The sequence below is a fragment of the Micromys minutus genome (genome assembly GCF_963924665.1).
Source record: "Micromys minutus genome assembly, chromosome: 6".
Lineage (NCBI taxonomy): Eukaryota > Metazoa > Chordata > Mammalia > Rodentia > Muridae > Micromys > Micromys minutus.
Window position 1 is genome coordinate 56,411,308 of NC_137975.1, and position 13,255 is coordinate 56,424,562.

A 13,255-nucleotide genomic window follows, 5' to 3' on the forward strand; every position below is an offset into this window, starting at 1 on the left:
TTAGTTGTTCTTGGCTGACAAAAGGATGGCACGATGGATTTATTAGCTATATTCTCGATTCAAGATCTCTCTACACTCAGGCAGATAGCAAAGAGGAAAGTGGGAAGCCACCATCAGTGGGAGAATCTGCTTGTTTACAAAGTAGAGTTGGGCCAAATGTCTGTCACAGAAAAAAGATGAATTAGGATGATAAAACCACTGCTGTGACTCAACTGGTGATTACTTTTGTCTAGTTCAAAACTGGCAGCGGGGTTCACAGTCGTTTGGGCACTGGCTAGACCAGGAGGAAAAAGTCATCGTATGAAGTTACACGGGTGCCATGAGAACTCACCCTGACAAAATGTGTGACTCAGGCTGACCTTCTTACTTTTTCATGTGCCTGGCTGTGTTTTCCTTAGGGACTGTGTAGCTACTTAATGTTAACCAAGGTTGCTCAGTAAAAGAAGATTCTAGGGACCGGTAAGATGGCACAGAAGCCTGGGCAGCCTGAGTTACAGCCCTGGTACTCACATACAGGTAGAAAGAGAGAACCAATTGTATAAATTTGTCCTCCAATCTCGACATGGGTACTGCAATACCCTCTCACTGATACATGTCCAACACATACATGATAACACTAGTAAATAAGATTGGACCAAAAAAATAGAAGATTCTGGGCAAGATCCACACAGAGAAGAAAGAAGCCCAGCAGTGACCCCAGGGGTTATCCTGTGTGTCTTCAGTCCACTCTTGACTCCTCTTTTTTTTTTTTTTATTAAAGATTGAAGTGGGCCACCTACTTTTATTGAAATACCTAGAGTGCTTCATAGTATGATAGTCATTCATTGTTGCTTGAGACGGGTGTCTAAGTAGGTGTAAGTCCTCAGGGCCATAGATTCTTGCCCAGGTGCGTGCTAAGTATGAAGCCTATACGTGATAACAGGGCTGTGGCTGTAATTTCCTTACTCTTCATTTAACCATCAGTGGTAAAAACTCATAAAAATAATCCTGAAGTGACTTCGTTGTACAGAGACCTGCGACAATCTTTGAGTGCTTGATATGTCGCCGATGTATTGAAGTGTTTGTTTTTTCTCCCCTCTCTTGCTAGCGATCAAAGATAAGTACACAGACTGGGCGCAATTCCTCATACATGAATTGACTGGTTCTCGGACGGCACCTATAGCCCTTCTGGAAGGCGTATGTATTGCTATTATTCTTCTATTATAGCCCTGAACCAGCCCGGGTGTATGATGTTAATTGGCACCTTCGAGTATATTCTTCTGTGGATACATGTAGATACAGATGTTTTTATTTCCACAGCGTAACTTCCTGTTTATTAACTGAATTCTGTAGGTGCTATTGACGAGTGTTTTCCTGTAAGATAGTCAATAATTGGGAAGTTTTCTCTGTTCGAGTTTTTTTTTTTTTATGTTGACCCAGGAACCTTTAATTAGTACCACCAAAACCAAAAAAACACAATTTTTCCTACTACAGTTTAGCTAATAATTACATTATTTATTACAAGGGTTTGTTAAGAATTTTTCCTTGTTTGTTACTGAGACGTAGAAATGCTTTTTTTTTGTATTTTGAATATATAAACCTTGTCAGAAACAGAATTTCTGATTCTTTTCTCTGAGTCCTATGCATTCTGTACCCTGAGTGGACTTTGCTAATGATAAAATGCAGTTAATAATGCATCCCCTGTGGTAGTCTTTTTAAAGAAATCTTTGAAGGATGTGAGAGCCACACCTTCCAAGGGGAAGCTGCCAAGGTAAAGATCCTTCAAATACCTGCAGTAAGGGGAAATCACAACCATTATTTGATAAGCAGTATAAAATCAAGAGCAGTTACAATTTAACATTGGGCTCATATCTTTACAGCAACCTTAGGCACATGAGATGACAATGAATCTACGTCACTCAGTCTTAGTGAGGCTTGGTTTTTTGAAAGAATCACAGAGATAGATGCACTGAGTTTCAAATGTCATTTGAGTTCATTTTAAAACTCTATATCAGAATGTCTTTCTATGACCCTCAAGCCTTACCTTACAGGATCACGCACTGTCAGGTGACATCTGTGTGCTTACTATAGTCTCCTGGAGCCCCTTAATAAGTAGCACCATTTGTTGTTCATCTTGAACGCATAATAACTCCATGATCTCCCATATATGTGCTACCCAAGACTATTGATTAGCAATCTCTATCCAACAAGGGGAGAGAGATGGATGACTGTATTGGAGTGTGGATCAGGCAGATTTTAGTCATAGGAGCAGAAGAGTTTAGCATCATATCTTGATGGTTTGTCTGAAAATGTGATGAAATATTAATAATTCTTATATGTGCTTGAACAGGAAGACAGAGGTACTATGTCATATGTAATTATTAATTTTCCAACTCTGTCTTAAGGGTACCTTGGAAAGGGGGCTCCTAAGTGAATAACTGGGGTTAAGATGCCGGTTTTCATTATTGCTACTAAGGTTGCTGGATATAAGATACAGATTTTTATTACTGTTACTATTGCTGCTGTTGTTACTATTATTAATCTTCATTTTCTCCCTTGGCAGTGGTATTAATACTCATGACAGACACCATGTGACATAGCATACACAAATGTCTTATGTTGATTTTTTTCCTGATTATGTTTATCGTAATGGCTGTTTTTGACCATTGGGTTAAAAGGCTGCAATGGTGATCAGTCATCTTTTCAGGGAATAGCTCCCTTACTATGTTAAGTTGTTAAACATATTCACCTAAGTAGCCAGCTAGAGAGACACTCTGTGCTGAGAAGTCACTCAGAAAGGACAGTACTTATAGGTTTTCCAAACCAGTGCCCAAGTTAAAAACTTCACATAATATAGCCAAATGTTATAAGAAAAAAAAACAAAGCCTTCTCTATAATCCCAGTACCAGGGAAGAGGAGGCAGGCATATGACTGGGATTCACTGGCTAGCCAGTCTAGCTTATTCCAGTTCCAAGGCAAAGAGACACCCTGTCCCTCTCAAAAATGGTAAATGACAACCGAGGAGCAGCACTTAACGGTTGCCCTCCAGACTCTACAGGTGCCCAAACGTGTTTCAGACGTGTCACCTGCACATACATCTGCAGGCATTTGGTTAATCTGTATCTGATAGGGTTCTGGCTACTGTTAGATAGCACTGTAAGGTGAACTTCTTTAAGAAGTCATGCTATAAATTTATAGCCCTAGATTAGATACATCTGTCAATTTGAAAAAAAAAAATAGACATTTTGTTATCAGCTGTTTTTGCTCTGGTGCATCTGAGAATAATTTTTACCAAAAAAGTGCTCATCTTTAATAAATGCAATTTCATCTGGGAAGGTTAATTCGTTCGATTAAAATAATGGCATAAACTGTTATTTTCTATTTACTTGTGATGTTTGCTGTTGGAAATGGTGTTGGTACATGGATGTGTGTGAAGGACGAAAGGGTGATGGTTGTGCAGCGGAAGGGGTTGGGGTGATGTCAGAGTGTCTGGCAGCCGCTTGGTTGATGGTGTGAGAGAGAAAATTACTGTCTTCTGCTGTTGTCTGTTTTCATGAGAACCTTAAAAAAATCAAGTTTAAAATACAGAGTTTTGCTTCTGTTTAAACAGCCTCTTCGAGGGAAAAGCCCTGTAGACCTCATTAGAATTGATTCCTTAGTAGAGCTGCAGGACTTTAAGAACCCTTTTCAGTTCTGGGTAGTTAGTGTGATTGAAAATGTCGGAGGAAGATTACGTCTTCGCTATGTGGGATTGGATGACACCGACTCCTACGACCGGTGGCTATTTTACTTGGATCACAAAATTCGACCAGTTGGTTGGTGTCGAGACAAGAAATACAGAATGAATCCACCTTCAGGTGAGAGGCAGTTTTTTTTTTTTTTTTTTTTTTTTTTTTTTTTTTTTTTCCTCTGTGACAGTGCTTGTTTGTGTTAGAGATGTCAAACTCTGTGGGTGTGTCCCGGGACACACCTGCTCATGCGTCTTTTACATGCCAGTAAGTACATGGATCTTAAGTGTGTTAATGTCAGAGTCTTTTGGGTGTAGAATAAAATCCAATATACTGATGTGGCTGTTTAAATCTCAGCCCAGTGCCTAATTGCTTTACAAATTCCACAAGGAACTTATGCTCGCCTGTGCAAGGATTTATAGTAAAGCGAAGAATTTCCCGTTGCTTCTTATGCTTTTTGTTCTGTTTCTTTGCTCCTTCCTGTGAAATCCCAGGCCTACAACTCTAATTCCTGAATGGGAAAAAAATCTCCCTTTAAGAAATATTTGCTTCTCAAAAGAAAGAAAGGAGGAAAGAAGAATATTTGGTTCTGAGTGCTTCTCATTTTCTGGACGTCTCTATCTTTACAAAGCACAGATAACTTGTGCTATCTGTCCATATCTCTGGACATAATGTTGACTTCACAGGAGAGTTTATGAGCTTGCAAATAGGAAAAGTGATTTGTTGAGAGAGTTTATTTTCCCAACTTTTAACGTGTTGTATAGGGGAGAGAGCAAACAAAAGGCAACATGCATTTATAGTAGTAACAAGATGAACTCTGGATTCAGTGAAACAGTTCCCTCTGAGAAAAGAGGCAATCATTACTGAAATTTTACACATGGGAACAGAACCTGATGTGTTAAGATTTGTGTAAATTAATTTCAAATCCCAGGGTACCTTGTGCCACTTACATGGGAATATCGTTTTTCTGAACTAACATGACATTGCGAATAAAATTTCAGATAGTACAGAAAAGTTTAGGCTGATTCTCTTATTCCCAATAACTAGTAAACCAATACAAAATTACCCAGCATCAAGATCTGACGGAGAAGAGTAGAATTGCAAAGGTGAAAGGCATTGTGGGAAATTCCCTAGTCTGTGTGTATGTTGTGAGGAGGCTGTGGAAGGTGACATGCTTGTGAGATCCCCCTTTCCGTGCATCTCACAAATGTGTCCGCACCGTTGTAAATAATCCACATTCTCAGCTTCTACTTTTTAAAAGATATTTTCTTCCTCGAACAGAGAGAATAGAAGCAGGCAATAGAAATGGCTGAGACTTTATTTGTTGCAAAATCTAGGGAATGTACTGGATTTTATACTGTCCACTTCTGAGGATCTAGCCTTTGGGACATTCATTCCCTGTCTGTGTCTGTCTGGTCTCTCATACCTGAGAGCAAGTGAGGGCACCCTGCCCTGCAGGATGGGACCCATTTTTTGGAGCATGGGGCAAACAAATGATTGACATCTCATTTAAACTATGTCCAGAGCATTGTGGCTAGCGTTTGCTTTTCCAGGAAGTTCATGAAGTCAGGGATAGGTTAAGCAACCCCACTTGCTTCTTTTGTCTGTGGTTGTTTAGAAGACATGATAGGTGTTTGGAACTTACAGAAGCCAAGGAAACAAAAGTCTAGCTTTTTCTATGTCCAGTCCTCCCTCCCCCTCTTTTGAGCTCTTCTATGTTAATTTCTTTCCAAAAGAATCAACCCTTTCAAAAATACAAAATAAAACCAAAAACTAGGTAGGTTCCGGAGTCAGGAAATTTCTGTCTAGAACTGAGTGGCTTCTTGCTTAAACTGTTTCTGTTTTCTGAAACGTTGGTGTTGTCGAAATTGAAAACACTGCAGTCTGAGTTGCTTAAACAGCTGACATTCATTTTTATCAGGATTCTAAAGTTTGGGAAGCCGAAACAAGGGTGCCAACCTCTCTGGGGATTTGGTGAGGGGTCCTTTTCTGGCTTCCATGTGGCCACCATCTAGCTTTCATTAGAGCACACACACTAATTGTCCTTAATGGGCCATCACAGCAGACTCCTCTTAACCCTCATTACCAGCAGATGTCGCATTGGAGATTTGAGGTTCTACAAAGGCATTCAGGAGGACACAGATTTAGTTTATAGCATTTTCTAATATTTCCTATCTCTTAATAACCATTGGTCCATCTTTCCTCACTGGTATGGACCTGATAGAGAAGGAGGGAACAGATTCATGGTGATGGGTAGGCACATGAAAAGGGGGCCAACCATTCTACATGGCCTCTGTTTACATATGGTCATTTATTTATTTGTTTATTTATGGCAATATGCTTGCTTTCTGCAACACTTCCTACCAGAGCTTTCCAAACTTTCCAAAGGGAAGTCTCCTCACTTTCCTGCAGGCTCCTAGTTACAGATGGGCAAGGACCATCTTTTTAATTGTTTATGACTTCCCATGACTGGTAAATGGAGTCTGATGAACAGTTTTAAATTCCCTGCAGTGTAGGTCACTTTCAGAACATGTTTTATGTTCTTTTAATGGAGCTGTTTATTGTCCATAAATTCGCTGGTGCACCCAGGGTGTCTCTTGTCTCCTGAAACACACACAGGGGACATTGTTCTCTGTACATTGTACCTCGGAGGTGTTTTATCCTCACGAGAGGGTTTAGTTTTTCAGAAAAGAGGGTGCCTCGCCATGGGGTTAGATCTCACCTTTCTCATTGCTATGAGGAAATACTCAACAAAAGCAATGGAAAAAAGGAAGGGTTTATACTCGCTCACAGTTTGAGCTTCATTGCATGAAGGAAGGGGAATCATTGCTAATGGAAAATCACATGTATCTTTGTCTCAACATAGAAATGCTAGATTAGGGGAAAAAATCTAGAGATAGAAAGTTCTAGGTGAAATGCTAGAAAAACTATTAGGCAAATAGAAGATACTACATCTGAAATCAGTCTCTGTACAAAAACAGAAGACAGACAATGTGTTGGTAACTTGGCTAAGTCTGGTAAAACCTTTCACCAACTACAATTATTATACCCCCCCAAAAAAAACCCTAAACAAACTGCTTACATAAAGAAGCTTCAAGCTCAAGGTGAGGTTAGAAGACACAGGGATCCAAATATATGTCTTTGTGCTAAAAGCAGACATGTAAGAAATTAAAAATATAGCCCGAAGGTTTAATATTGCCTTTTAAGTGTGTTTAAATTCATATGCATATACCCACAGTCTGTCTGAGGCAGACAGGGTTGATATAGGGATGATGTAAACACTTCTACTTCCAGTGAGAGCCTTCACAAATCCTATTTTGATAAGGTCTTAAATCTGTTGTTATCAGACCGTAAAATTCCCTTACATTTCAGCAAAACGTGGAAACTGTACTCAACTTTCTCTTCCTTTTAATTTTGCATGCAGACTGTATAACCTTTGGGTGTAAATCTTCCCTCTCCTCCAATGCCTGGGGGGAAAATATGGCCGACATGTGGTAGGAACATTTCAAGTGTAAATATAAATCTTGGTTTGTATATTTTAATTTATCTTTTAATAATTTTTCTGACTTACACTGACTATTTTATATATTTTTAAACATATGCAAGCTTAGAGACTTGGTAGAAAAGGTGTTATAATGACTGTGGGTGTCGGACGAGATGTTCAGAGGTTAGACATTAATCAGAGTGAGTTCCCCATCAATGGGTGGACATTTTAGGTGGTACATAGAATTGTGGCTGTAGATGATGGACAGTCTTGCTAATATGATTAATGGTGTTAAATTACACACAGAAAGCCAACAGGATACATACAAATGTTCCCTGTGGAGGACCCCTGATAGGTATTCTCCGTTTCTGATAGCGGCTCTTTAATTTCAGAGAATCCCTTAGCAAGCGGCTGCTTATAGGGCAGTGTGAACAGCTGACACTTGCCGAGAACCGTGGAAAGATAAAATTTAAAGAACCACTAACAGAGTTACAGTCCCTAACTTCTTTGTGACTTGCCCTTGATACAGAACTTTTTTATCTGAGATTGCCTTTTGAATGGGAACGTGCCCTGGAAAAGTCCCTAATCGCTGCCGCGGAGTCTCCTCTTCCAATGGAAGTATTTAAGGTGAGTGGTGAATATGTTCAATTTCTCTTTCTCTTTCTCTCTCTTCCTCCATCTTTTTCGAGTATAAACTAAACTGTTGAAGAGTTGTGGAAGTGGCATGTGTACGAGGTCCTGAGTTCAGATCTCCAGCACCTATGTAAAAGCTGAATGTGTAATTTCAGTACCCCGAAGGCAGGATGAAATGGGAGGCAGAGACTGGAGAATTTCAGGAAACTCATGGACCTGGCATGTGGCACTGTCAGCCAGAGACATTGCCTAGGCTGACCCCTGAGGATGTCTTCTTGTTTGCATAGGCATACTTTGGCATCAGTGTGTCTAATACTCTTCTTCTTATTCTCTTTGTACCTGTGTCGTTCTTTCTGTCAAATTAGGACTCATCTTCCAAATGCAAATATAAATCCTCTAAGGAACTCTGTACCTGGGCTCCTGGCCTGGGTTGTCAGCCTTGACAAGGTTCCATGATCAGTTCCTGTGGCATCCCGTGTGCCACAATGATACATAGTCATTAGCGTGTAATAGCCACCTTGTTTTGCTTAATGTGAAGCTCCAGGAAGAAAAGGGCTATGTGTTTTGTGCATGGCTGGAAACATAACTCCTACCACTTAATAACTATTTGTCAAATAAATTAACAGTTTCCTGAATAGACCACATACGTTTAACTCACTAGATTTAAAAATTCAGAGTTAATATATTTGTAGATTAATTGAACATATAACTGTACTTAGAATTGTGAACATTGAGACTTGAAAGGCAGAAACATTAATAATCTTGATCTGCTTTTAATTAAAAAGGAACTGATTCATTAAACATTTATTGAACAGCTACTCTCTGCAAAAGACCATTATGTCTTGTTGCCCTCACTCCAGGATTTAATTTAAGTTGGTCTGTATTTTATAAAATACAACCATCTTCTTTCCTTACCTTTAATCCATGCCATGAAAATTCAAACTTTTTAAAAAAATATATTACCTTATCAGGATTACTGTCTTTTCAACGTTTTTGCTATAATTAAGTATCATTGTAAGAGTTTGTAGCAAATACCTCTTTTGGGCTTAGCACAAGGCAGGAGTACGGATGCAGTAGGCAATCCACAAATAAAAGCTGATTGCAGTGAGTATTTGTGTTCTTACAAATTTGTGAGATACTTGCATAAATTTGATTTCACTTCATGGAAGAGAAACGACAAGGTAATCTTATTTGGAAGAAGTCTATATTTAATTTGCAATTTGTAAGTCTTTGGAAGTTTGTTTCTTAAGGCTACTGTAACAAATTGCCATAGGCCAAGTGAGTTTTAGACAGAATAAGTCTAGACAACATAGTCTCTTACACTTCTGTAGGTTATAATTAAAATCAGGTTGTGAGTGGTTTCAGACTCCACCTTAAGAGACACGTGTTTGGCAATCTGTCCTTCTTTTGGGGCCACCTGTTAAACCTGAAGTCCCTTGGTTTGTAGTGACGCCAGTCCACTCTGTTTTGTGCAGGCAGGCAGAATGTGTGGTAAACAGGAGGTGCATAAGGTTGCTTCTCATGTAACCCAAGTTTTACAGCATCCCGTTTTTTAATAAATAGAATGCTATGCTCTAAAATAGCAATGAAATATGGGAGAGCAAGTATATAAACCCACAACACAGTCTTTTCTGCCACTGGCAGAATTCTGTTCTCTGTATTATGATATGCCCAGGTCTTCACGGTTGTACTGGAAGCTGTTTAAACACTGGGCTACCACTTCATTCCCTTGGTTTTTCCTTTTGTTTTTTTTCAGAAAGAGGAGACAGCTCGCCTCTTGCCAATGTTTTTGCGGTGCCAGGTGTTAATCAGTAGAAGATATCCCTAATGCTTGTGGCATAGGCATTTTGGACCTAACCATGAAATAGCTCTTACATAATCCCCCTTTATGAGTTGTGTGGTTAAGGGTGGCATACCTAGCTCTTATTATTTTTTAACTTGACTGAATGCACCACTTGGAGATAAGAATTGCTTTTTACAGCTGTGAGTGTAAAATGGAAAGGCTTATTGCTGTTAAGCGTATAGATTTTTTCATTAGATTTTTGTTATAAATATTTCAGTGGAAAAATTTAAATCAGTATGACGGAGTTGAAATATAATGCTACTATTGATTTAACAAATGCTGGCATTCCAATGTCATTTCTTGATGAAATTAATATTATCTGAGTCATTTCCTAATGAGTACATGAGCATTAATCCATTCTTCAAATAAAAACAGGCAGCACTATGAACCGAATGGCTTTTTAAAGAAAGTGTAACATACGCTGATGTGAGTAAAGACACTAGACTTCATTATGTAACAATTTGGATGTAGTACTAATGAAAACCTTCCTTTAATTTTACCAAAGCCTATTCTTAGAAATTATGCAAATTATTAAGGCCTTGAAGAGAAACCTATGCAATGTTTAATTTCCCAGTAGACCCAGAACTGGCATGTTGGAACTAAATAGATTTATCTCACACAGTGTGGTATTTGTGTGTGTGTGTGTGTGTGTGTGTGTGTGTGTGTGTGTGTGTGTGTTTAATGTGTCTTTGTGATGTGTGCACTGCATGTGACTATCTTTCTCAGCAATTATCTTGTCCCTTGGAGGTAGCATCTCTCCCACTTTGAGCTTGGCTTTTGCATATTTTTAAGCAAAGCTGAAGGCCTTTCTCTGCCCCACCTCTCTGCTTTAAGTTGAGGTTCTAGGCGTGTATGGGAAGTTTGGTTATTATGTGAGTGCTCACATTTCACTTTCATCTTTGTAACTGGGTGACAACTGCTGTAACCCCTGAGCAATTGTCCCAGTTGACCTCTGCCATACTTTTGTGTAAGCACATAAGTGATTAAGGATGTCCAAGAACAGATGTAAAATCTTGCTGACTTACCTGGGCACTCACTGTTGGCAACTCCCTCACTTATCCTAAAGACTTGCCTCTCCCTGCAGTGCTGGGTATGGTAGGGTAAGAGGAGGGAACAGATCGATCCCTGACCTCTTTGTACTGTCAGCCATTTAATTGAAATTAGTCTCATGGGACACATAGGAGGGAAGACTGCACACACACATACACACACACACACTTATACACACACATGCACACACACATACACACACAGAAACACACACACAAAGAGACTGACAGAGGTACAGAATCACACAAATACACACAGAGAGATAGAGATAGAGGGGTACAGAACACATTACCCCACCAAACTGCCCCATCTCCACCCCACAAATGATCTTAAGGGATGACCCAAGCACAAGTTGAGATCCTTTGAGGAGATACACCTCAGTATATTTTATTTTCGAGGACAGGCAGCCACTGATTTGTTCTCACAAGACTACTTTACTTGATAAAGAATCAGATAAGGGACTAATCTTCATGCATCTCTGGAGCCACAGATCTTTTAGTGTAACATTGGGAGCTTTGTTGATATTAGGATGGATGTAGACTGAGTCAAAGACATTTTCTAGTCATTGATCAACATCAAATTAAAGATCTGGGACAGAAAGTCTTTATGGTTGTGGAACAGCTCTCTTTGGAAGGCTGGCTCTACTGGCCAATCAGAGATGGTGTTGAAAGTTTACAAAGCAGAGCTGGTAAAGATGCTGGAGTAAAGGGCTTAAGCCTGGGGCAGACCAGAATTCTAGATTTTGGGCAGCTTCTTTTATGAAGAACCTAGAGATGGGCAATTCCACTAGAGGTAGCTAGGAAGTGACCATTTGTTATGATTAGTGAGCAAGATCCCTTAGCCTAGCAACTTTGCACACTTAGAGAGGTATACCACACTAAAGCAAGCACAGGGGTCTTGAGAAATCAGTACATTCTCATAGTGACCAGTGTATCTAGGGTGCCCCAGGTGTGTAAGGCAATACAGCCTAATAATAGCCACTTACACTTGTAGAGTATGTTCAGGGACATCTGATTGTAACTTCAAAATAAAAGGGGGGAATCACCTGCAAAATCCACAAGTGTGACTCAGATCTCACCCCTAAGAACTGGGAACATTGGTGTCTGCAGGGGAGCCTGGATTTTAATCTGTGAATTCGGGTGTCAATTAGTAACTGTGTTTATCTCTGGTACCTTGGCACCTGCAGTTTGCCACCCTGGTTTAGTTAGTCTGTGTTAATTCATATTAAATCTATGAACTGTTGCTTTGAATTCCTTTATTCTTCTAAAGTGCCTTTCAAAAAAAATGCTTTGTTTATAGCAGCACCTGTATCGAAGAATTTTTTTTTTTGCTTTCTCCTTAGGCTTATAATTTTATAAAGTGTTTGTCAGTTCTTAAGACATCTATAAAGGTCATCTTATAAACAACCAATGTCACCACCTGAGTGTAAGGGTCTTTCCTTCTGCATGTAATTTTTATAAAGTGTTGATTGTTTAGCTCTGAAGGAATTTTTAAAAATTTAGAACCTAGTGGGGATGTCACCCAACATGTAACTGCACCTCCTCTGATCACTCCCCCCCCAAAGAGAGATGAAAGTGAGATTGTGACAAAATTTATTTCTTTAATTAATTTTTTTGTTTTTATGTGATGGAGTCTAACTGTACAGCATAGGGTGAATCTCGAACTCAGAATGTGCCTCAGGCTTACCTTAAATTTACAGTCTTTCTGTCTCAGCCTCCCAAGTGATAGAATTATGTGTATCAAGTCACAACACCTTGAGGAGGAAAAGAAAGTGTGTGTGTGTGTGTGTGTGTGTGTGTGTGTGTGTGTGTGTGTGCGTGTGCACTCTTGCTTGTACATATGGAGGACAGAGATCTATACCAGGTATCTTCCTTTTTAATACAGGGCCTCTCCCTGAACCTGGAACTAGCCAGTTTCAGGTACTGGCCGGCCAGATAGCCCTTGGACCCTTTTGTGTTCACTTGCCCATCTCTGCAGTTATAGGCATTTGTACTATAGCTGGCTTTTTACATGGGAACTGGAGGTCTGAATTCAAGTCTGCATGCCTTTGAATTAGGCACTTTGCCAGTGGAGCCATCTTCCTAGTGCCTTTGCTAGAGAATTCCTAAAGAAGTTCCTTTTTTCTGGTCTCCTGTTGGACAGAGACAAATCGATTGGCTTTTGGGGTGAGAGCTGAAATACAGGCACAGCCTATCACGACTCTCTATAATTGAGTTGGCTCAGAGTTGGCTATAGACTGGCAACATGGAATTCATTCACAATCCACTTGAGATGCTCAGATTTAAGAGATCAGTAGATCCTCAGAGGTTTGTTTGTTTGTTTGCTTTGTTTTTGTTTTGTTTTTGTATTGCATAGTCATTTGATGTACTTGGAAATAGCAAGCTTCATTTGAACCTGTTACTACTTTGGGGACAGACTGTAAATTAATTTATTCATTCCTGGCTACATACAAGATGGCTTCCAGTTCAGCAAGATGAACTCTGATACTCTGTGTCCGGTCAACCTCATCTATAGCTGTGTGGCTGAAGAAGATATTGA

The 13,255-nt window shown here is 39.6% G+C and overlaps 1 protein-coding gene across 1 annotated transcript in view; it reads left to right on the forward strand.

Moving 5' to 3' along the window:
• Nucleotides 1-13,255, forward strand: part of SFMBT2 (Scm like with four mbt domains 2) — a gene marked incomplete at both ends in the record, with an annotated part of 135,728 nt that overhangs the window by 21,918 nt on the left and 100,555 nt on the right. The window contains 3 exons of the mRNA XM_080918490.1: nucleotides 1,088-1,176; nucleotides 3,590-3,836; nucleotides 7,721-7,818. Of these exons, the coding sequence (XP_080774616.1) occupies nucleotides 1,088-1,176; nucleotides 3,590-3,836; nucleotides 7,721-7,818 (434 nt within the window). The remainder of the gene's footprint in view (nucleotides 1-1,087; nucleotides 1,177-3,589; nucleotides 3,837-7,720; nucleotides 7,819-13,255) is intronic.